The 24,372-nt window shown below is 48.2% G+C and overlaps 1 protein-coding gene across 6 annotated transcripts in view; it reads left to right on the top strand.

Moving 5' to 3' along the window:
- TRIM9 (tripartite motif containing 9) overlaps window positions 1–19,377 on the top strand; it is a 69,582-nt gene extending 50,205 nt beyond the window's left edge. For 2 of the 6 annotated variants that reach the window (XM_081910545.1, XM_081910544.1), the window contains exons 7-13: window positions 2,252–2,390; window positions 4,524–4,712; window positions 9,962–9,997; window positions 11,816–11,839; window positions 13,193–13,496; window positions 15,154–15,316; window positions 16,593–19,377. In XM_081910545.1, coding sequence (XP_081766671.1) covers window positions 2,252–2,390; window positions 4,524–4,712; window positions 9,962–9,997; window positions 11,816–11,839; window positions 13,193–13,496; window positions 15,154–15,316; window positions 16,593–16,655 — 918 coding nt within the window. In that variant the 3' untranslated portion in view covers window positions 16,656–19,377. The remainder of the gene's footprint in view (window positions 1–2,251; window positions 2,391–4,523; window positions 4,713–9,961; window positions 9,998–11,815; window positions 11,840–13,192; window positions 13,497–15,153; window positions 15,317–16,592) is intronic. The other 4 variants (XM_081910549.1, XM_081910548.1, XM_081910546.1 and 1 more) reach the window with 3 other exon arrangements.
- The last annotated feature ends 4,995 nt before the right edge of the window (window positions 19,378–24,372 follow it).

Raw genomic sequence — 24,372 nt, 5'->3', positions numbered from 1 at the left:
AGCGGTATTGGCTTAGGCATTGGTCCTAACCAACTATATCCAACTCCAGCCCGTCTGCTTGAAGTCCAGGAAGGGTTAACCACCAGTAGGGGGAGTCCTGCTGATGCACATCAACTAGGAACTCCCCCGGGGTCACCGCTAGGGGGTGTGCCTTAGGCCCTCACCTCCATAGGCTTCGGACAGGGCCACGCCCCCCAGAATCCTTTACTGGACTACCCTTCAGTATGTGGGGCAGGTGATGGCGCTCCTCCCCTCTTCCATCTACAGAGCAACACCAATGCCTAACCGCCAATACCAAGGAAGTTGTGACGATTTGCTACGAGGTAGGCGAAAACCAAGTGGCTGGTGCCAGTTTGCCAAGTGGGGAAATTCCTACCAGGCCCCTCAATGGCGACCAACCAAGGTCCATAGCAAGGTCAAGGAATGAAAACCTTATAGGGCGGGAGGGTGGGAAACTGGAACAGCTGATGAGCGGCAAAGAGGGAGATCCCTGGCCACGTCCCGCCTTTATAGGGCAGGCCACGCCCCCTGAACCGGCTGATTGGCCAGCCAGGGGGTGACGCGGCCGGGAATCCCCCTAATCGCACGGGGGCTGGCCTCCACCCACCGCGCACGTGGAGGGGCCGTGAAGCCCACAATCCCACCTCCTCTGAAGGGCGGAAGTGGCTTTGGGACCCTAGAATCACAGAACTGTAGAGGTGGAAGGGACCCCAAGGGTCTAGTCCGAGTCCCTGAAATGCAGGGGTTGAAACCACTGACGCTTTGTGTGCGTAGGCAATCGAGAATAGATTTGTGATGTGAGACTTGGGTGGGTGGAAAGCTAAGCCAGCACAGATGCCTTTTGGAGGGGGGGGGCTGGCTTAAAATAGCTGCCTCCAACATCTTGGAAATAAAAGGCAATTGCTTCCTAGCCTCCTCGTTTCTCTGGGGAGCTGTGAGTTTCAGGGACAGTTACTCAACAATCAATGTTGAGCAGCAATCAAAAAAACAAAAAAATATATATGTAATATATTCGCTGGGGAGCAGCCTCAGCTGCATGGTTGGACATCTGCTTTGCTTGTAGAAGGTCCAAGGTTCAATTTCTGATGCCCCTGAGATGCCCCTGGCTGAAACCCTGGAGAGGTGCTGCCTGCCAGTGTGGACAATATTGGCCTAGATGGTCCAGTGGCCTGGCTGCATAAGGCAGATTCCTGTATTACCCAATATATTTAAGGTAGGGTCATTGCTCAGTGGCAGAGCACCTGCTCTGCATGCAGAAGCACCCTGCTTCGGTCCCCAGCATCTTCAAGTTGGGCTGGGAAAGGCTCCCTTCCTTAATCCCTGGAGAGGTGCTGCCAGTCAGTGTACACAGCAGTGAGCACAAGCAATCCTAATTTTTTGGTCATTCAGCGATTGTCGTTGACTCAACTGCGATTTGAGCCAGAGTCTTCCTTTGCCTACCGATATTTTGGACGACAACTCCGACCGGCCCCAACCAGCGTGGACTTTTGGAGTAGTGGTACGAAACATCTGGAGGGCGTCAGGTTGGCAAAGGCTGGCCTATGATCTTGCCTCCCACTGTGCACACCAGATCTCTGCTGCATTGCAAAGCTTCTCAGAAAGGGCCCGTTCCTTGTGGGAGCAGTCAAATGCAACATTCCTTGTTTTCCTAGAGTGGACATGCAAAGGAATATTGGTCAGCCAGTCGAAACTTCCTGTTTCCTCCTGGCCTGGAGAATCCTTCCTTGCATGTGACTAGAGGTGGGCGTGATCTTACCTGTCCAGGTAACAAAAAGGACAAGTCACGCCGCACTCTCTCTCTCTCTTTGACTTCCTTCTTTGTTTGAACAGCTTCTTAGCTAGGACTGCTATGCTAGCTTCTCATCTAGCATAAGCGCTGGGATGATTCTCCCATATCCACATGTACATATTTTGTAACTAAGTCTGCCTTCAGGAATCCAACTGTGAACTGATGTGAGTAAACTTCTTTTATTGGCTTTAAATAAGATTGTCATGTCTTCATTCATTTAAGAGGGATTCAAGGGAACTTACCAGGAACTATACAATTCATTCTGAGACAGACTGAATTGTATAACAGTGAGAGACTCACACGAGCCTGCAACCAGCTATCTGCTGTGCGTGAGAAGGGGAATGTAAACTCTGCTAAGTAAAGGAACTTCCTAGCGTGAGTTTAGGAAGGATATTAAGAAACAATATATGCCTCCCTGAACATTCCCACACATACATCAGCTTTGTGTCTTTGGGTCATTAGGAGGTGTATGTCGGGAAAGAGACGATGTGCACTGTGGATGGACTCCACTTTAACAGCACCTACAGTGCTCGCGTCAAGGCCTTCAACAAGACCGGGGTCAGCCCCTACAGCAAGATGCTGGTCCTTCAGACCTCCGAGGGTAAGTCATGGCTGCCGGGATCAGGGGTGAGGCATTTTCCACTGGAGAGCAGGGCCAGGGGGGTCCTTCCTTGCCTAGGCTCATTTTAGGAATTCTTGCAGGAGATGCTCTTCCTTCTTTGGGTTGCTAAACTGGAGACCCCCTTCCCTCAAAAAAGGAGAGAAATGTCACCTGGGAAAAAGGCGTCAAAAGCGATTTCTGTCCTCCCTGCCCCTTCCGTTCCAAAAACGTGTCGCGCAGTTGGCCATGTTTTCTATTTAATAGTTGCATCCTGCTTTCCCAACAATGGACGTGGAGCTCAAAGCGGCTTGCGACAATCACAGCAGCGCTGGAAAGCAACAAACGCAGTAGCGACTGCTCTAATATCTCTAACACATTGGCGTATGAATAAAGCTAACGGGCAACAACAAATTCATCAGTCAGTGTGATTCAGTAACGTCAGAATATGGGGAAGAGCTGCTGGGCACCAGCCCTAGAGCGGATGACATCCTCTCTCTGGGGAGGGGCCACTTCTTGGCTCAGGCAGCCCACTCCCAGGCAGTGAGATCGTTCACAGTTTTTTAATCCTGACTTCTTTTTCACCTTGTATGAGTCCGCAGGTGCACCTACAGGTGGGAGCGCCTGGTGTTTTGTTGGAGCGCAGAGGCAACTCCTTGAGACCCAGAGTCTATTTCTTTTATCTCTCTCTCTCTCTCTCTCTCTCTCTCTCTCTCTCTCTCTCTCTCTCGTGGGAAACAGCTCCCGTAAAGCTTTCCTCCGCCTCCCTCTCTTCTGATACGCACAGCCTTCAAACTCCCCCTTGGCCTCCATTTACCTACTTCTCCCTTCAGCCCCTAGTCGGGGTGGGGTAGGCGCACCCCGTTTTGCCACTTGAGATGGAACAGGCATGGGCCACCCCCTCTCTGCGCTGTTCGCCTCGCCACTGGCGCTGTGCCTCTCTTCCTGCATTGTGGGCCAGAGCCTACAAAGCACTGGCAGCAGTGCCATCTTCCGAAGCGTCCCTGCCATGGGAGCATATTCACCCAGTGCTTTTCCAGCTGCACTGGCTCCCGGTGGAGTAGAGGGTCAGATTTAAGGTGCTGGTTTTGACCTTTAAAGCCCTTCACGGCCTAGGACCCTCGTACCTATGGGACCGCCTCTCCCGGTATGCCCCGCGGAGAGCCTCAAGGTCCATAAATAGCAACACCCTAGTAGTCCCGGGCCCTAAGGAAGTTAGATTAGCCTCAACCAGAGCCAGGGCCTTTTCAACATGGCTCCGGCCTGGTGGAACGCTCTGTCTCATGAGACCAGGGCCCTGCAGGATCTGATTTCTTTCCGCAGGGCCTGTAAGACAGAGTTGTTCCCCCTGGCCTTTGGCTTGGAGCCAATTTGATTCCCTCCCCCTCTTTCTTTTTCCTTCTTCTCCTGTGATGAGGGTGCATTTTAAAATTTTAATGTTTCAATATTTTAATGCTGTATTTTAATCTTGTTTTTTAAGTTGTATTCATTCAATTTGTTTTTATTATTGCTTGTTAGCCGCCCTGAGCCCGGTCTTGGCTGGGGAGGGCGGGGTATAAATAAAAATTATTATTATTATTATGAGCTAGCAGAATGCCGTCGGTGGGGTGGGGCTTCCCCTTCCTCTCCTCTCCCTGTGAGCCCCCCACCAAAAAAATTTGGTAAAGCCATAACTGGGAGCCAGTGGTGGAGGGAGGAGGGTGCGGTGGGGGCATTCCGCCCTGGGTGTCTTCGCCGAGGGGGTGACAGTTGCCATGCCGCCCGCAACTCCCAAGCCTACCCCGAGCCATTGGGGGAAAGGGGGACAGCAGGGGGAGGCTTGGGAGTTGCAGGTGGGAGGCGCACCAAATGTCGAGCGCACCGTGCACCCGAGCGGCTATCCCACGCATGGGAGGGCACCCTCCGTGCCCCCCTTGGGAGCACGTCCCACCCTCCTCGGTGGGCGCGCCCACCCTGGGTAATGGGGGCATATGCTCCGCCGCTGCTGGGAGCTGACATTCTGCCCCGGGGGCCACGCTCCCCTTGGGAGACTCCCCCCTCTTTGTACTTGCACAGGTAAGGAAGGGCTTTGGTGCCCTATTCGAATCACCTCTTTGGGGAGCGCTGACCTTGAGTTTGCCTTGATCTTGCATCTAGACTCCGAACCGGAGGAGCAGGCCCTGACTTTCCCAGTGCCTTTGGAAAGGCTGCAACTGCGTAGATCCAGCCCCTTCTCTTCCACCCTTAACCTGCAAAACAGCTTTCCGGGGAGATCCTACTTTGAGCTCAGATCCTCGTCCCACCAAATGAGCTTGCACTCTTCTTTACAATCTCTGAATTCGGCCGGTGGGTGAGCCGAGCGTGCCTGGCGTTGCCTCTTGCACTGTGCTTCTGGACGTCCCCCCGTTTTTGTTTTGGGGGTTCGGCTCTTGTTTTGTTGCTGTTTGCTTTTTTTTTTTTGCTTTTCTTTTTAATTTTTTTGGGGGGCCCTCCTCCCCTTCTTCCCCCGCCCATGGCATCCGTGTGAGACGGGACTTGCTGTTCTATGTTGTCAGTGGCCCGTGTTCCACTGTGCAGGAAACTCTGAGGATGTATACATGATGTGTGACATGTTTGTTTCTGTGTTACAAGTTTGTAGACTTTGAACAGCACCAGCAAGCAAGGATATCGTTGCTGTCTCCTTTACGTTGATTTGCAGTCAGCAGCATTGTCTTTGGGAAGGGGGGAAAGTCACAAATGTGCAAAGTTCACATAGCATTTAGAAGGATTTTTTAAAAAAACTATTTACTTAACAGTATTCTATTGATTAAATTTCTATCCTGCTGTTGCTCCCAGAGGAGCCCAGGGCAAGCAGCAATTACTGGATTTCACTACCAGATTGGGGATTTTTGAAATGCCACTTGAGGGCATGACACGACGTTTGCCAACCTGGTGCTCTGCAAATATTTCGGACTACAACTCCCATGAACACCCAGCCAGCATAGGGCCATGCTGCCTCAGGCTGATAGGAGTTGTAGTCCAACAAGACTGTTGAGCACCCGATTGGTGCTGTAACAGAAGAAGTAGGTTAGATCAGTGTTTTTCAACCTTTTTTGGGCAAAGGCACACTTGTTTCATGAAAAAAATCACGAGGCACACCACCATTAGAAAATGTTAAAAAAATTTAACTTTGTGCCTATATTGACTATATATAAAGTAATTCTCTTGAATAGGAATCAAATAAACACAAAGAACTTTTTTATAATTACTTTATTATGAAATAGTAAGTAAACAGAAATATGAAAAATTATAAAATACTTTATTTTTAAATCTTTCAAATTTTCCAATTTTTCCCTCGGCACACCAGGCAACATCTCGCGGCACACTAGTGTGCCACGGAACAGTGGTTGAAAAACACTGGGTTAGATCACAGATGTGCCAATGATCAGGGATGATGGGAGTTGTAGTCCAACAATATCTGTAATGCACCACACCGGCTAACTGTGGCAGAGCATGTCAGCAAGAAGACTAGGCCAGGAAACGTCTCCCTAACAGGCTAAACTTCCCCCAGTGCAGAGGTTTTGGTGCAGGACAGGAGACCCAATGTTGTCTCTCCAGATGTTGGACTGAAGCGCCCATCACCTCCAGCCAGCTTGGCCAGTGGCCAGAGGAGCTGTTGTCCAACAACATCTGGAAGGCAAAATGCCGCCACATAGGAAAACATCCAAGCTGCGTTGGGGTTCCTGAAGGTGTATAATTCCTGGGTGGGAGATGGGTGCCCACTGTCTATAACACTGAATCTGTGGCCAGGCGCCACACATTTATTTGTTATTTGTTTCCTAAAATGTATACACCACTGGATTGTAAACACACACACACACACACACACTTCAAAGCGGTTTACAAAAAAAAGAAAACAAACATTAAAATGGTCACAAAGTGAAATATACTCGGAGTTGAGAGTGGATTTCATGCTCTTTATTCAGCTCATAGCGGTGAGGAGGAATGCAAGTTCCCCCGGAATGTCTGCTTTATATACATTATTTACACAATGGGCCCCACGTGATTGGCTAATTCCGGGATTCTCCTGTAGGCCAATCAGGTCGCGGATTCAATTCTACCTGGAGCTGGATTGGGTGGCTCCTGTGGACCAACCAGACTGCTGCATTCTGGATCCTATTGTTCTAGGACCAATCAGACTGCTGCATTCTGGATCCTATTGTTCTAGGACCAATCAGGCTGCTGCATTCTGAATCCTATTGTTCTAGGACCAATCAGGCTGCTGCATTCTGAATCCTATTGTTCTAGGACCAATCAGACTGCTGCATTTTGAATCCTATTCGACCCAGTACATAACACAAAGAAAAATTATTTAAGACATTCGAAAGGTTTAAAATAACGATAAGCTGATCTCAATAGGCAGGGAGTTCCGAAGTGTAGGCCACAGGAAAAGATCAAGTTCTTGCAAGCGCAGAACGGGTCTTACATGGCATCTGCAGCAGTGCCAGTTTCCGCAGATCGAAGCAGCCGAGTAAGGGGCAAGGTGATTTCCACTGTGATGCCTTCAGCAAGAGAGCAACCAAGGAGAAGGAAGGTTCTAGAAAGCTGTCCTGAGCCTTGGGGTGTAATAGCAGCTCTTCACATGCATTTTCCTGCGGGATATTCTGGATTTATGGCACCAAGGCCTCCGGTGCCCCTTCTCTCCACAGCCACCACCCACCCCTACCCTCCCACCTTTGCAAGAACCAACCTTTTCCGTTTGGGTCGCATTTTTTTTAAATGATTCTCCCATTGCTACAAGCTTACGCTGATGTAACCTCCATTGGCACCTGCCTGACACCGGCGTAAGCTAAAGGAGAATAGCCCTGACATAGATTTCTTTCTTTCTGTCCACCCCATACTTTGGAATGAGGAATGGCACAGTCTTTTAGTTGCTGGGCTACTGGACGCACAACCCCGGTTTCATTCTATTTTCCCCATCGTCCTTTTATGGGTTAACCCATCCCACTGCTTTTGTGCGACTGGCTTTCGACATAATCCATTCCCAAACGTTTTTGATCTTGTGTCCCGTGTACGAAGAATTGGTGGTTCTGTTTGCTTCCTTGTACGTTCTTGGAGTCTGTATCTTTGGAGTGAATCGGTCTCAAGCTGGGCGGGTGGCTTGGGGGTCGGATTTGTGGGGTGGAAGTAGGGATGTGCGGAAGGGAGGATAAACTGGATTCGGTTCTCTTTTAAAAAGCAAACCTGCATAATTTGTGCTTTCTGAAACTGAAACATTTCCATCGTTTGAGATTCGCCGTTCTCCGAACTTTGCAGCGCAGTTCCCCGGCCAAGTAGTTTGTACAAAAACAAATCTCTTAAGGGGAAATTGACATACCGTATTTTTCGCTCTATAAAACGCACCAGACCACAAGACGCACCTATTTTTTGGAGGAGGAAAACAAGAAAAAAAATATTCTGAATCTCAGAAGCCAGAACAGCAAGAGGGATCGCTGCGCAGTGAAAGCAGCGATCCCTCTTGCTGTTCTGGCTTCTGTGATAGCTGTGCAGCCTGCATTCGCTCCATAAGACGCACACATCATTCCCCCTTACTTTTTAGGAGGGAAAAAGTGAGTCTTATAGAGCAAAAATATGGTATTTGTGGAGATAACAGATAAAAACGCATTCTGGGAGGAATTGCTTTGCAAAAATGTGCATGTCGAACAACGTTGCATACAAAACAAGTGTGTGATATGCTGGCGAATTTTCGTGAGAACGTCTTTTTAGAAAATTCACGAACTGGTGTGGAAATGTGGAGAGCTTAAGAGTGGGAAAAGAGGAAATTCACAGAAAATCACACAGTGTGTGAAATTCACAGATTCACCTATCCTTAGATGGTTGGTGGAGCTCTTCCCTAAAACTGACACTTTTTGCTTCTCTTGGGAGATGTTGCACAATGGGAAATTGCCCCCCAAAATGTGAAGGTCACAATCCCCTAAATTGGTCTGAGTCCAGATTCATTTAAAAGGCTTTTGCTAAGTTCCACATGATCAGGGTTATGTGCATTTCTTCCGTTGATGCTCAAATTCCACCCCCACCAATTCATTCTCCGATTTATGCCAGCTCAATTAGGCACCCTTATTTTTATTTTTTCATCCATTAATACCGGCCCTGTGATTTTCTAGTCTTTGCCAACACACACACGAAAAAGAACAGTGATGGACAAGGAGAAATGAGGGGGTTTCTTTTACTGTTTTTACAAGGTTTTAAAACTGTTTTTAGAAGTTTTAATTGACTTCTGTTATTGACTTGTTTGCTGCCCTGGTCTCCTCCTTCGGGAGGAAAGGCAGAATATAAGTAATTTATTATTTTTATCATCACCATCATAGAATTGTAGAGTCTGAGGGTACCCCAAGGGTCATCTAGTCCAACCCCCTGCAATACAAGAATCACAGCTAAAAGATTTCCTGGCAAGTGGCCACCCAGATAGGATAGGAAGAAAAAGTAGGACAGATAGGAAGGAAGGGGGAGCGGACATTGAAACTAGAATGCTCAATATACCAAATTGTATTTAATGTTGCATTTAATGTTTTTGAGACTACAATTCCCATGATCCCTGACCACTGGTCCTGCTAGCTAGGGATCATGGGAGTTGTAGGCCAAAAACATCTGGAGGGCTGAGTTTGAGGAAGCCTGCTCTAGTTGCATAGCTAATGGTTGATGATATTATTATTATTAGTAGTAGTAGTAGTAGTAGTAGTAGTATACTGTCTTTATATCTTACAATACTCAAGGCGGTTTACAAGCTGTAGAAACAAAAAATGTACAACTTATATATATATTTTTAAAAATAATATTTATTACTTTTCCAACAGTTTAAACACTACAAAAAAATTAAACAGTACAATACAATACAAAAGCAAAAACATGTACAACTTATAACAATCTGACGCAATACAAAAATGTGATAATAAAACGAAACACTAAAATAAGCAACTTACATCAAAAAGTAACATTCAACAATTATTAGAACAGTACAAAATAATTATATCAACATATAAAAGTTAAACAGAAATCCACTCAACACTTAGAATAAATAATTTCTAAACTATAATCAATAAGACAACGGCAAGCCACAGTACATAAAATAATACAATACAAATTGAGAAGCAGAAACTAAAAGGTGGAGCAAGGCAGGTGATGGCCTGATGGATGGACTTATCCACTGGGTTGTCTAAAAGCCAGTGGCAGGGAGTTCCACTGGCTATGTGCTGTGCATGGCCAAAGTGCCACTTGTTGCTTGCCTAGAATCTGCTGCTGTCGATCCACTTCACGGGTGCCAGGCCCGGCTTCTAGAATGGGCGTCTCCGGGAGCTTTGACTCCAACTCCCATCAGCCCCTGCCAGGATGATCGGGGCTGATGGGAATTGGGAGTCCAATTGGCCTGGAGAGACGCAGGTTGGGGAAACTCCACGAAATGCACATGTCTCTGGTTCTGATGGTGGGCCTCTGGCTTTGCAAGTGAATCTGGCAAATCCGTTCCGCCCGCTGATGCCCCAGCTGCGTGGCTTCTGCCGCCCGAGTCCGGTTGCCCTTTCTCCGTGTCGACGTATGAAATGCAGTGTGTCTCTTTATAGGTTTTGAGGCTCAGTCAGGACCTTTCTCCCAATTGGGCAAGTATATACTTCCTTCCACATTTCGGTGGCATTTGTTTCGCTCACTTGTTTTTAACCCTCGACTCCCCCCATTCGTACGTGACAAGGAGAGACCCCCCAGCTATACACCCGATGTTTAAACTAACACTATGTTTGGTCCAGTCTGTCCCCCCCCACCTTGTTTGTAACACCTTTGAGGGGTGGGGGAAGTGGGGAGGCAGCCCAGGAAGTGATTCTGAAATGAGAAACAGCTGTTTTTAGCTAAAGCCATCAGCTCATAAGAATATACCGTATTTTTCACTCTATAAGACGCACCAGACCACAAGACGCACCTAGTTTTTGGAGGGGGAGATCAAGAAAAAAATATTATTTTCCTCCCAGCCCCAAAGAGCAAAGAAGCCAAGACAGCCATAGGGATCCCCTGGCTGGAGAGGCTGCGCAAGGCTAAAGAGGAAGCCAAGGCAGCGAGCGGGATGGATCGCGCTCGCTGCCTTGGCTTCTTTAGCCTTGCGGAGCCTCTCCTGGCTGGAGAGTCTGTGCACGGCTACGGCAATTCCCCCACCTCCCGCCAAAGCCCACAGGAGCCGTGCACCCTTTGAGGAGCGCGCGGCTCCTGCGGGCTTTTCTACGAGGAGGGAGAAGGGACTGACTGGACGCGTCAGTCCCTTCTCCCTCCTGGGGAAAAGCCCGCAAGAGCTGCAGGAAGCTTGTGTGCGGCTCTTGGGGGCTTTTCCTGCCTGCCTCCCCCCTGCATTTGCTCCATAGGCTGCACAGACTTTCCCCCTTAGTTTTCAAGAGGGAAAAAGTGTGTCCTATGGAGCAAAAAATACAGTAAATGAATTCGCAGAGCCCGCTAGAATGCCTCTAGGGGCGCCTTTGGAGGAAGGCTGGCTTAGAGCATGTGACTGCCCCAGTCTGCCCCCTGCCTGGACACAGCATAGTTAAGCAGAGATTTGAACCCAGATCTCCCTGGTCTGAGCGAACTCACTCTCAGCATCACATCACACCTGGCTCAAGGGGTCCGTCATAGCCTCTGAAACTCATAAGGGATGGATCGAGTTATGGCACAATGGAAGCAGTCCAATAAACCTAGCTTGGAGTCAACCCTTTGAAGAAGTGAAATTTAGACCTGGTTTTTCTTTAATTGGGTGAGGGATTCTACTTGGTTTCTTAGCTGAGTTGTGGGGAGGCAGGAGGAGCTAAAGGAAACCAGCCTCTTGCAGAATTTGGTAGCCTTTCCTTGAGCCCTTCCCTGTCTGCAAAAGCTGTGTGGTCTCCGGCACACATTATGTATAACTGTGCAAGGTTTCTGCTACAGTGGTGCCTCGCAAGACGAAAAGAATCCGTTCCGCGATTGTCTTCGTCTAGCGGTTTTTTCGTCTTGCAAAGCAAGCCCATTGACAGCTTAGCGGATTAGCGCTACAGCGGTCTAGCGGCTTCTAGTGATCAGCTGTTAAGCGGCTTATCAGCGGATCAGCTGTTAAGCGGCTTAGCGGCTTAGGAAAAGGGCGAAAAAAGCGAAAAAACCCCGCAGGGACTCGCAAGATATTTTCGTCTTGCGAAGCAACCCCATAGGGAAATTCGTTTTGCGAAGCACCTCCAAAACGGAAAGCCCTTTCGTCTAGCAGGTTTTCCATCTTGCAAGGCGTTCGTCTTGCGGGGCACCACTGTAATGCCAAATTGATGCGCCAGCTTTGGCCGGGAGGGGCAAACTAAAGTATGCAGCCAGGAGACCAAGCTACAATGAAGCTTGCGGTTGGCGCTTTTGTCCTCTGTCAATGCCGACACCGCTTCTCATTTGTTCCCCTCCATGCCTTTCGCTCGGAACGACAACAGTTGATATTAAAAAACTGGTAGCAGGTAGGAGCCCGTTTGAATGCATGGGGCCAATGGAACCTACTGACTGGCTGCAACAGTTTGTGTGTGTTTGTGAGTGTGTTTTGAAAACTTTGCGGCACGTGTGTTGTCCTCAAGGTGACGTCTTGCCCGTAGGAGTTCCGGTAACCAAGTTCAAGCCATGCAGTTGGCACATGCCCAGAACCCCAAAGCTCTGTGGGTTCCCAGTTGGTGCAGCAAAACTCAGCAACCCAGTGGCATCCTCTGCTGTCCTCTGCATTCGGACAATGTGCAATTGCAGTGAAAAGCCTAAAGAAAACAAGCAGGCAAAGGCAAGGACAACCAGGGAGCCACGTCTGCAGGCCCAGGGCAGCCCTGACATTAGACAGAGTAAGACACCGGCCTTCAGGCGGCAGGTGCAGGGGAGGGGCATCAGCCCCTGGCTCTTCCCCATGAGCCCGTGCTCCACCCATTTTCTGTTCTTGCCTCTATTTGTCGCACGCAGCATCGTTTCCATTCTGCTGCAAGTCACCTTCCAACAAAAACTAAACCATTTATCTCCCTACCTGATGCGGGGAGTTACTATACGCAGCTTGCATAACTTACATAGGGAGGGATTCAAATCCCTTTGGATTTGTCCCCAGAACAGGGCTGGCCCTACCATGAGGCAGAGTAAGGCAAGTGCCTCGGGTTGCAAATACTGATGAGCATTGAGTGGAGAGTGTCGGAACCTGCGATCGGCCGAGCTCCTCCGGAATCGCCTCCGACGTAATTAACGACCTGAGCCTTTGATAAAGCTCCAGGCACATTCCCCATTACGCAGAGAATCAAAACGGCATGCGGAAGTGATGAGATTTATGGCTACATCGCTATGCTTTATTTCTTACTATGCAGACAGAAAACCACATCCTCTCTCTGTGAGAGGCAGAGAGCAACTGAAACAAACAAAGGAACAGGAAACCAGTAACATCACATCCATCTCCCGTCTCCCGTGAGACTTCCAACAGCCCGGAATGTCTCTGGAATGTAAACAGAGTCTTGTGACTCTAAGCAGCTGCACAGTGGCAAACTGAAACTAACAGAGAGAGCCCTCGGGGTGCAGTGGAGGATGCTGAAATAAGATGCAATGGTCTGCTGAGCTTTCATACGTGGAATGGGACTGGGTGGTGGCAACTTCTTGCCCCCTGCTTCAGGCGGCAAAATGCCTTGGGCCGGCTCTGTCCCCGAAAGCATGTGGAATCGTGGCCTTTGACCAACCTGCAACACTCCTCCTCCTGCATGCCTGCATGGAATGCATTTTGTGCCTCCCCACCCCCCAGCCCAGGGACTGCCATCCCATTCACATAGGTAACTGCTCTTCCCTTGTGTCCATTGCAGTGGCCTGGTTTTCGTTTGACCCAAATACGGCCCACTCGGACGTCATCTTCTCTAACGACAACCTGACCGTCACCTGCAACAGCTACGACGACCGGGTGGTGTTGGGCAAAACGGGCTTCTCCAAGGGGCTCCACTACTGGGAGCTGTCCATCGACCGCTACGACAACCACCCGGACCCGGCCTTTGGTGTGGCCCGCGTGGATGTTCTCAAGGACGTCATGCTGGGGAAAGATGACAAGGCCTGGGCAATGTACGTGGACAACAACCGGAGCTGGTTCATGCATAACAATTCACACACCAACAGGTACGTGGCCCCAGAGCATCTCTGGTTCCCTCTGTCTCTTCTCCCCGTCCTCTGAACGTTGGAAGCACACAGTTAGACTATGGAACTCTCTGCCACAAGAGGTAGTGTGATGGCCACCAACTTGGATAGTTTTAGAAAAGGGTTACGATAAGTCCTGGGGATAATTCAGACTGAAATCCCCAGGTGTCAAAAAAGGTTATTTATGTATGCTACTGCTGCAGCCCGTGTTTTGTTAGCCCCCAAATGGAAAACGAGCGAGGTCCCAACTAAAAAAGAATGGCAACTTAAGTTGACAGAATATGCACAACTCGCAGACTTAACATATAGAATAAAAGAACAAGAAGAACATATGTTTAAAGAAGATTGGGAGATGTTTATTGGATACAGTGGTACCTCAGTTTACGAACGTAATCCATTCTGGAAGTCTGTTCTTAAACCAAAACTATTCTTAAACCAAGGCGTTCTTTCCCTAATGAGGCCTGCCGCCACCGGTGCCCTTCCACCATTCGGCTTTCGTTCTTAAACCGAGGTAAAGTTCTCAAACCAAGACACTATTTCCGGTTTTGCAGAGTTTGTAAACTGAATCGTTCTTAAACCAGACGGTTCTTAAACCAAGGTACCACTGTATACGGGAAATAATTGTGCACAGCTGAAAATGCTGGCAGCATTATGATAAATTCAACAGTGTAAACAAGTTTTGATGGATGCAATAATGCAATACTGAATGGTATAGTTTTTTGTAAAATGTGCAGGGATTTATGATCTGTAAAATGAACTGTGGAAAGAGAAGAAGGGAAGTCACTGATATCTTAAGGATGTAAAATGGGTATTTTAAATGGTAAAACAGAAAATTTAATTAAATAATCTCTCACACACAGTGCTTTTTCTGGGGCAACACAGGGGTACACATACCCCTAAACATTTTGTGAATCTTTGTACTTTTGTCCATTTACTGTATTTATTTTTCCTGATTTGAACTATAAAATGCTGGTTTTATGTGTGAAAATGAGAATACAGTCATACCTCTTGTTACGTTCAGTTCAGGTTACGTCTTTTCAGGTTGCGTCCTGCGGCGACCCGGAAGTACCGGAAAGGGTTACTTCCGGGTTTCCCCACTCGCGCATGCGCAGATGCTCAGAATGACGTCATGCGCATGCGCAGAAGTGGCAAATCGCAACCCGCGCACGCACAGACGCGGGTTGCGTTCTGCTCATGTTGCGAACGGGGCTCTGGAACGGATCCCGTTCGCAACCAGAGGTACCACAGTACCCCTAAGAAGAAGAATAAGAAGAAGAGTTTGGATTTGATATCCCGCTTTATCACTACCCGAAGGAGTCTCAAAGTGGCTAACATTCTCCTTTCCCTTCCTCCCCCACCACAAACACTCTGTGGGGCTGAGAGACTTCAAAGAAGTGTGACTGGCCCAAGGTCACCCAGCAGCTGCATGTGGAGGAGCAGAGACGCGAACCCGGTTCACCAGATTACGAGTCTACTGCTCTTAGCCACCACACCACACTGGCTCTCAACATTTTTTTAAAGAAAAAGCACTGTGTGTAGAGAGAGTGAGGTTAACCATAGACTTGTACGCTTGGAAGGGACCCCAAATGTCATCTAGCGCCCCCCCCGAGCTAATGAGGAGCGCTTTCTTTCTCGGCAGGACTGAAGGGGGCATCACCAAAGGGGCTACAGTTGGGATCCTGCTTGACCTAACCAGGAGGACCTTGACCTTCTCCATCAATGAGGACCAGCAGGGGCCGGTGGCCTTTGAGAACCTGGAAGGTCTCTTCTTCCCGGCTGTCAGTCTGAACAGAAATGTGCAAGTAAGGAGGAGTGGGAAGGAGTCCGGGCCATTGGGAGGAGAGACCGCGAGGTTTCTTGGATCTCGGGATGAGGCGCTCCCGTCAGTTGCTGGAGAGCGGCAGGAAGAGAGTGGGAAGAACAGGAATCAGAACAGGAAACCCAGAGTTGCGTTGGCTGGCGATGATGGGAGTTGCAGTCCGAAATGTGTAATGTTTCATTGTGTTTTTATATATGTTGGAAGCTGCCCAGGCTGAGGCAACCCAGTAAGATGTGTGGGGTATAAATAGTAAAGTTATCACTGTGGAATGAGATGTTCCTACAGTGGTACCTTGGGTTACATACGCTTCGGGTTACGTGTTTTCAGGTTGCGGACCGCGGGAAACCCAGAAGTACCAGAAAGGGTTACATAATAATAATAATAATAATAATAATAATAATAATAATAATAATAAATTTTATTTATATCCCGCCCTCCCCAGCTGAAGCCGGGCTCAGGGCGGCGAATAACAATAAAATAGTACAACATTCTAAAATCATTCCATTATAAAATTAATTCAACTCAAATTGATGGCAACCATTAGGCTAAAGTTCTGTGAAGATTGCCAAAGGAGGGAGTCAGGCTGTGCCCTGACCAAAGGCCTGGTGGAACAGCTCTGTCTTGCAGGCCCTGCGGAAAGATGTCAAGTCCCGCAGGGCCCTAGTCTCTTGGGACAGAGCGTTCCACCAGATTGGAGCCACAGCCAAAAAAGCCCTGGCTCTAGTTGAGGCCAGCCTAACCTCTCTGTGGCCTGGGACCTTCAGGATGTTATTGTTTGAAGACCATAAGTTCCTCTGTGGGACATACCAGGAGAGGCGGTCCCGTAGGTACGAGGGTCCTAGGCCGTATAGGGCTTTAAAGGTCAAAACCAGACCTTAAACCTGACCCTGTACTCCACCGAGAGCCAGTGCAGCGGGTATAGCACTGGGTGAATGTGATCTTGCAGCGAAGACCCCGTAAGGAGTCTCGCTGCGGCATTCTGCACCCACTGGAGTTTCTGGGTCAGTCTCAAGGGCATCCCCATGTAGAGCGAGGATTTTGCCGCTTGTGCATGCATAGAAGCACTAAATTGCGCTTCACGCATGCGCAGAAGTGCCAAATCGTGTCGCGCGTGTGCGCAGACGTGGCGCTGCAGGTTACGAACGCTGCGGATTGCGGCCGTGACTCCATCACGGATTACGTCCACAACCCGAGGTTCCACTGTCTCTTCACTGGAGAAATGTTGGAGTGTATTTGTAGCAAGTGCTCTTTGCTTTCAGGTGACGCTGCACACTGGTCTCCCAGTCCCGGACTTCTACAACGCACGAGGCTCCATGCAGTAAGGAGTCAGGGGGTGCCCGGCGGCTTTTTCTCAGGACACACCGAGAGACCTGCGTTCGTTTTCTTCAGGAATTGACCTCATGGGAGAAAGGAGGAGAATATCTGGTCGTCTGGTAACTCCAGGCCAGCGGAAACCAAATTTTTTAAACAAACAAACAGACAAAAGTGGGGTGGAATCTAGAGAAGATAAAGGACCAAGCAGACTTTGGGCACCCGCCAGGGCCACCCCTCTCCGCCTTTCCAGCTCCACCTGTACTCTGTGTGTGTGTGCACGAGTGTGTGTTTGCTTTGCTAATTTTGCTCTTTCGGCTGACGACAGCGTTCCGGAGAGAGCCTGAGATGCGACTCTCTCGAATCAGCTTTTGGGTTCAGTTATTCTTTCAGTTTGCGATTTCCCCTTTCCCCTAAATGTGGATCAGATTCCCGAGGGCACGGTGCCTGAACCAACTTGCGGATTCTCCAGCCAGAAGGAAAACTGTGCTTCACTTGCTACAGATGGAGAGTTGTGCATATAACATCAGCCAGACCCCACCCCAAGCCCCTGGGTGGGCAAGAACTGGCTGGTCCTTGAAGGCTTTGCAGAGTCCAGTTGACTTTTGCCTCCTCTGTCCTCGTGGCCTTTCTTGCTGAATAATACCTTCTCATAGACATCAGCTTGCGATCACCACTTAATTGACATACAAAAGCCATGCAGGATGATGAATCAAGCCTTGGGAGATGGGATTTATCTTAATTTTTTTCCAGTCAATGCAGAGAGTTGGGGGAAAGGTCACATGATTCGCCCCCCCCCAATTGCAGTGTTTAGCTTTTCATTTTTCAAAGATCAGGCACCCCTTTTTTTGACCCAGAGGATGCTCAAGGCAGTTCACCACAAAGCACAGAACACCGGTATAAACAAATCAACGCTGGAAAATAATAGTGTTGGTTATGAAGGATGATATTTTAGCAGGGCATCCTTTGGGGCCTAGTAACTGAGGCTTGGTTCTCCAGCCCAGATGTGATGGGGGCCGCCCCACGGAAGCTGTTCCCAGTACCCACATCTGAAGTGGCTCAGCTCAGATACAGGTCTAACACTCCTGTGAGAGTGAGGTGTATGATTTAGATCACTCTGCGGAGGATTCCTCAACGCTTCAATCTGCATATGAAATTAGCACCATTTTCAAATTTGGAATTCTATTGGCAGAACTTCGTATTTGAGTTCTGCGTAAATTATCACTTTGTAGGGGCAGAACATTTCCATTTTCAGCGAGTTTCAAAACTCAAATGCCAACATTCCGATTTCTGAATGCTCCCCCCAAAATGCCACCCAGAAATGCCCCCCCGCCCGCATTCAGCAAATATATCCAATATCCCATTTCTTTTCTGATTGGGATGGATGGTTGTATTTAGCAGAACGTGACAAACTTCTGGCTCAAGTTAATTGGCTGTTTATCCAGACATTTGTCCTGTACCTCTGTAAATGGAGGGGGGTCACCAATCTGTCTCTGAACACCTGAAGTAAAAGGAGGCACCCACAATTTCCTCTAGTGTGCAACAAGGGCCCATTGCACACTAGAGACGGCAGCTCCCATAATGCACTTCTGTTTCTCATTTGTTTACATCGGCCTTTGCTATCCTGATATCCTCTGGCTGTTTCGGACTGAAGCAAAATGTGTGAGGTCACATCCTCCCAGTCCTATTCCCAGTACAAAACCTCAACAGACCGTTGAATCTTATTTCAACATCCTCCACTGAACCCCAAGGGCGCAGGACATGTTGCGTAACACGCACATACACAGAGCTCCTTCTGCTTGACGCCCTTCAATATTTGCCGCCTGAGGCAGCTGTCTCTTGTTAGGGCCGGCCCTGTGGGACATCCTTCATGCTGCAGTGAATATCGCAGCTTTGACTGGAAATGGCTTCTTACATGATTGTTTTGTGTGCTAAGTCAGTTTGCAGAGATTGCGACTTCAGACTGGTCACGGTGCGGGGAGAGATTTCAGACTGGGAGAGATCCATATTCACAGCAAGGCTCAAAGGCTGGCTCTTAGATATGTTCAAGTTTCCCTTGTAAACCAGCCAATTCGTTGTGTTTCATTTTCATGCTGTAATAATGCCACATTATCAGCACCAGTCAAACAGTCATCTTCCTTCCTCTATCTCGCTATATTTCCAAGGCAAAGAGGCTTGTGCCTTCGACATCCTGACCTGGTGCGCAGGCCCACTTAATTGTTTGTGACATCAGTCACTGTGGCTGCAACTCCATGCATGCTAGCATGGGGGTAAACACAGCTTAATGCAATTTCCTTCTGAGTAAGCATGCACAGGGTTGGTCGGGGACAAGTCTGAAGTTCTAAACGCACTTAACTTGAAGTAAATCCTGTTGAGCACAGTGGGACTTGCATAGTTTCCTTTTGAGCAAGCAGACAGGATTGCATATAAGTGTGCATACCATCCGGAGGCCAGAGGTGCAGGTATTAATTAAGAATAAACTCATGCATGGCCTGAAACAAGGCAGAAGCAGGTATCTGCCGCTGGACCTCCCTTGAATAGCACCCCTCTTTCCTTGTGCTTGATGCTGGGCTTTGTAGTCTTGGACTTACTGATTGCTTCCTACAGATATCAGAGGCAAGCACCCATGGGTGTCTTCCATACCACGTAGGTAACTGATGAAACCAGCTCTTTGGCTAGTCTGATGCTGTATTAACAATGTGAGATTCCCTGACAGAGAGCTGTCAATTTTGGATAGTCCTTTTTGATTCTGCAAACAAGCTTGACATGGCATGATTCCGTTTTCTCTGACTACATCCCGGTGCATAGCATCCATCTCGCCTCATGTCCACGTGTGTGGACTACTATAGTTTTGCATAGCAGCATTTCAAAATGAGATACAGTGATGACTTTGCCTTAAAAAACCAACAACTACAAGGCAGACCTAGCATTCCTTTGTGGTCAACGACAGACATGGAGAGGGGAAGAAAGAAGAATGCCTTCCTTTCACAGTCTCAGGAAATTAAATATTCTCATTGCCATGGCTACCTCTCACGGTTGCCACCTTCCTGGTTTGAAACCAGATCAACCAGCATTACCCCCACCCATCCAAACACACTTCTTCTGTATCACCTTAATATTATTATCTGCTCTTTGCATTGTTTGATTAACTGTGTCGCAGTTTCAACCCAGGCTGGCTCTCTGTCATTACGTTTCTGCCGAACTGGAAGGAACCACCTTGCAATGAAATACTCAGCCACCTCTGCTCTCGAAAGACCCACCTAGCAGCTGCCTCTAACTGCAATTTGAGTTGGGCGCAGTGCATGTGACCCAGAAAAATGCGAGCACAGATAAGGCCTCGGCAGTTGCATATTTGCATACATTTCCATGTATCGGTTTACACCAGGGGCAGAAGGATTTGCTGAGCATTTGCTGAGCAATGCCTTATAAGGAAACTAGTCTGGATTATGCCCGAGAGCAGGCAATGTGGTCAGGAGGTTGGTAGGAGGCTGGTAGCTTGCAGCAGGTGACAAATCAGGACCTGGGACAGCTCCAGAGCATCAGAGATGTTGTTCCAACAAGAGAAGAAGCCCTTGTATTTCAATGGTGCAACCCTGGATTTTGTGGAAGCCCAATCCTTCAATTCAGAGCAGAGAGGGACAGCACTGGCAGTTTTGTGGCATTTGGAGTCTCCAGGGAAGTGGGTGGGGGGCCATAAATGATTGAGAGGCTAATATCTGTGGTCATACCAACCACGTTCCGTCGGAATCTGTTCCCATCTTGGGACCGGCTGCTAAATTTGGCGAATGTCATGTACATATCCCATAATGCCTCAAGTCCATCCCATGTGGTTGGTGCCATAATATTCTCTCTGTAGCACGGACAGCATGCTGGTCTGACCTTTCCTTTTGCTTTCAGATTGGTGGCGCTCTCTAGAGATAGTTGTCTGCGGAGGGTTGAGATATTGTTTTCTTTCTTCTGCCATTGTTTCTCATCGTAAGTTATTTAATTATCTGCTTTGATTCATTTAACCAGGAGTGGAGATAAATCAGGAATGGTGGGAAGAAAACAATCCAATGTAATAAATGTTAACAGCAAAAAAACAAAACAAAAACCCAAAGCAAAACAACAAAGGAGATGTCTGTAAATAAATAATTGTTCCCTTCTAGGATTTCCTTCCCCTTAGAACTGATTTTTCTCTGTTATGGTGATGTTGTACCAGCATTACGTTAAACATAATTTATTGAATGGGTGCTAACCTCGCAGTCACGCTCTTCGTTTTTCTCGGCTGCAGAGGAGACAGGTTGCAGGGTGACGCCGATCTCCTCCTGGGCTTGGGTGGCTGGGCCACCTGCGGCCTTGTTTTCCCATCAGCATCGATCTTGCTTCTTGATGATGTTTCTGATGCTTAGAATAGATTCCTAGTGACTTCGTAACATGTCGTTGGCAACTTATTGCAATCCTTAGCTGCAGACAGCCGCCCTCCCAGGCCCAAAAGGGGTCCTGTGTGTTGTTCTAATAAAAGATTTTAGTCAGAGAATTGCCAGTGTTTCTGACTGTTTCTTTGGGGGGGGGGTGTGCCTGGATCTGGAAGAGGAAGTCGGGGGGAGGGAGTGTAAGAGGACACCTACCGAAATACAACCCGAAGCCCAGGAGTGTCTACAATACAACATCTGCCTAATAATAATAATAATAAATTAATAAATATAACAGTAAGAAGAAGAATGGTTTTTGTTGTTGCTGCAGAGTATCAGCTGATAGGCCGTCTCTCTATTGGTTTTGCAATGTGTTCTCCTGCTCTTAAGTCATAAGGATAATAAAAGCATGGGTTACATTGGCCGGATGCCATAGAGGACAAAGGCCTCCTGCACTTTTAACAGTTGTGTAGAAGAGGGAATTGAAGCACATGTATATTTCATGGCAGCTATTAAAAGCGCAAGAGGTCTGTTTCCCCCTTCTCATCTCCACCTCCATCGTTCTGCCCGGACACTGAGGTCCAGCGCCGAGGGCCTTCTGGCGGTTCCCTCACTGCGAGAAGCCAAGTTACAGGGAACTAGGCAGAGGGCCTTCTCGGTGGCGGCACCCTCCCTGTGGAACACCCTCCCACCAGATGTCAAAGAGAAGAACAACTACTGTACCAGACTTTTAGAAGACATATGAAGGCAGCCCTGTTCAGGGAAGCTTTTAATGTTTAACAGACCACTGTATTTTAATACTTTGTTGGAAGTCGCCCAGAGTAGCTGGGTAAACCCAGCCAGATGGGTGGGGTATAAATAATATATTATTATTATTATTATTATTATTATTATTGCCTTCCAGAGCTGCACATCTCAAACGGCATCCTGATGCAATTCTAGAGCTGCCAGCTCATTCGTTGGCTCCTGCAACTTGGCCTTTGGTAACGATGACATGTATTTCAGTGCTACAGAAACAAATGCATCAAATGAATCCACGGCACAGCTGCTGAGTTGACCACCCTCTTCCTCAGTGCCTCTAGAAATATGGTCTTTCTGTGCAGTCTCGCAAGCCCCAAAATGGCAGCTGATCAAAATCCGGATTTTTGAAATGCTGGTGCTGCCATTTTGATTTTGCAGCATTCTTCCCCCTAGGGGAAAATGGGCTACGGTATCATTTATTTATTTTTTATCACCGCCTGCTTTCGTTTTAAAAACTAGCCAGAGATCAGAAGAGGCCATCGTCCCCCAGCAGATGGAGCCATAGTCACATTCTGTTCCCAGCCTTTGCCAACTGAACAACTTTGGCTCTGTAAAAAACCCATTCTTGCAGGCAGAAAAATAATAAAATTCAATGTGTGTGTGTGGGGGGGGATTTGACAATAAATTTTCCTCACCAGGTACCACCTCACCTTGCTATGCCACTGGCCATGTTCCACATATTCCGTGGTATGAATGGCACCATTTTCACACCAAAACTTCTCCTGAATCTTCCAACAATCGGCTTCATGGGATAGACAGGAGTTTTAGCATTATGACAGAGAAAACCTTCACGCCCCACTGTCTCCACATCCTGTTCCTCCCCCACACCTCCTTTGCTCACTTCTTCTCTAACAGAAAAGTCCCAGTTACAGATAGGTAGCCGTGTTGGTCTGCCATAGTCAAAACAAAAAAAATTCCTTCCAGTAGCACCTTAAAGACCAACTAAGTTAGTTCTTGGTATGAACTAACACACGAAAGCTCATACCAAGAACTAACTTAGTTGGTCTTTAAGGTGCTACAGAAAAGTCCCAGAATTTGTAACCTTTCCTCTTGGCTTGCATGCCCATATCTTAAGTCTTCCTAAGAAGGAGGGAAGAATAGATGCTTTTGAATTCTGGTGCTGGAGGAGACTCTTGAGGGTCCCATGGAGCAAGAAGATCAAACGTCTCCATTCTTAAGGAAATCAGCCCTGAGTGCTCACTGGAAGGACAGGTCCTGAAGCTGAGGCTCCAAGACTTTGGCCACCTCAGGAGAAGAGAAGACTCCCTGAAAAAGACCCTGATGTTGGGGAAGATGGAGGGCACAAGGAGAAGGGGACGACAGAGGACGAGATGGTGGGACGGTGTCCTGGAAGCTACCAGCATGAGTTTGACCAAACTGCAGGAGGCAGTGGAAGGCAGGAGTGTCTGGCGTGCTCTGGTCCATGGGGTCACAAAGAGTCGGACACGACTAAACGACTAAACAATAACAACAAGAAGGAGGGGGAACCTCCTGCCCGCAAACCAATGTCCCCACTGTGGAAGGACGTGTGGATCCAGAATTGGCCTCCACAGTCACTTATGGACTCATTGCTAAAACTGTGTTTATGGAAGACAATCTTACTCAGCTATGAGGGATCGCCAAAGAAGAAGACTCTCTAGCCCCACCAAGGATCGGTTGGGAATCCAGATGTTGGAGGGTTTGGCTAAGTTGTTCATCGGGGGCGTGCCTATGGGATGACAAGATTGGCCACTGCCAAGAAGGCAGGCCCAGGGGGGCACAAATCTCGTGCCTCCCCACTCTGGCTTGGAGTGGGTAGGAGCCCACCCAGCTGCCCACTCCCCGAGCCCCTCTTCCCCTGCTCTGCATGGTTTCTCTGGGTGCCCCAGCGGAGGAATCTGCTTCCTGGCACCGGCCACGGCAGCTGGGTCCCCTCCACAGTTGCCCAGTGGTGTACTTAGAAGTGCAGCTGCCATTCAGCTCCTTGTCATGGAGGGCAATGGAGAGAGCCTAGGTATGTCTCTGTTGTTGAAATATCATATATACTTGAGTATTTGTTGTTTAGTCGTTTAGTCGTGTCTGACTCTTCATAACCCCATGGACCCTTCTCCTTCTGCCCTCCTTCTTTCCCAACATCAGGGTCTTTTCCAGAGAGTCTTCTCTTCTCATGAGGTGGCCAAAGTCTTGGAGCCTCAGCTTCAGGATCTGTCCTTCCAGTGAGTATTCAGGGCTGATTTCCTTAAAGAATAGATTGGTTTGATCTTCTTGCAGTCCATGGGACTCTCAAGAGTTTCCTCCAGCACCATAATTCAAAAGCATCAATTCTTTGGCGATCAGCCTTCTTTATGGTCCAGCTTTCACTTCCATACATCACTACTGGGAAAACCATAGCTTTTTCTATACGGACCTTTGTTGGCAAGGTGATGTCTCTACTTTTTAAGATGCTGTCTAGGTTTGTCATTGCTTTTCTCCCAAAAAGCAGGCGTCTTTTAATCTTGTGGCTGCTGTCACCATCTTTGGTGATCATGGAGCCCAAGAAAGTAAAATCTCTCAC

The sequence above is a fragment of the Podarcis melisellensis genome (genome assembly GCF_964234715.1).
Source record: "Podarcis melisellensis genome assembly, chromosome: 1".
Taxonomy (NCBI): Eukaryota; Metazoa; Chordata; class Lepidosauria; order Squamata; family Lacertidae; genus Podarcis; species Podarcis melisellensis.
Note: the sequence above shows the minus strand (reverse complement) of the source record. Positions and strands in the feature narration are given on the sequence as shown.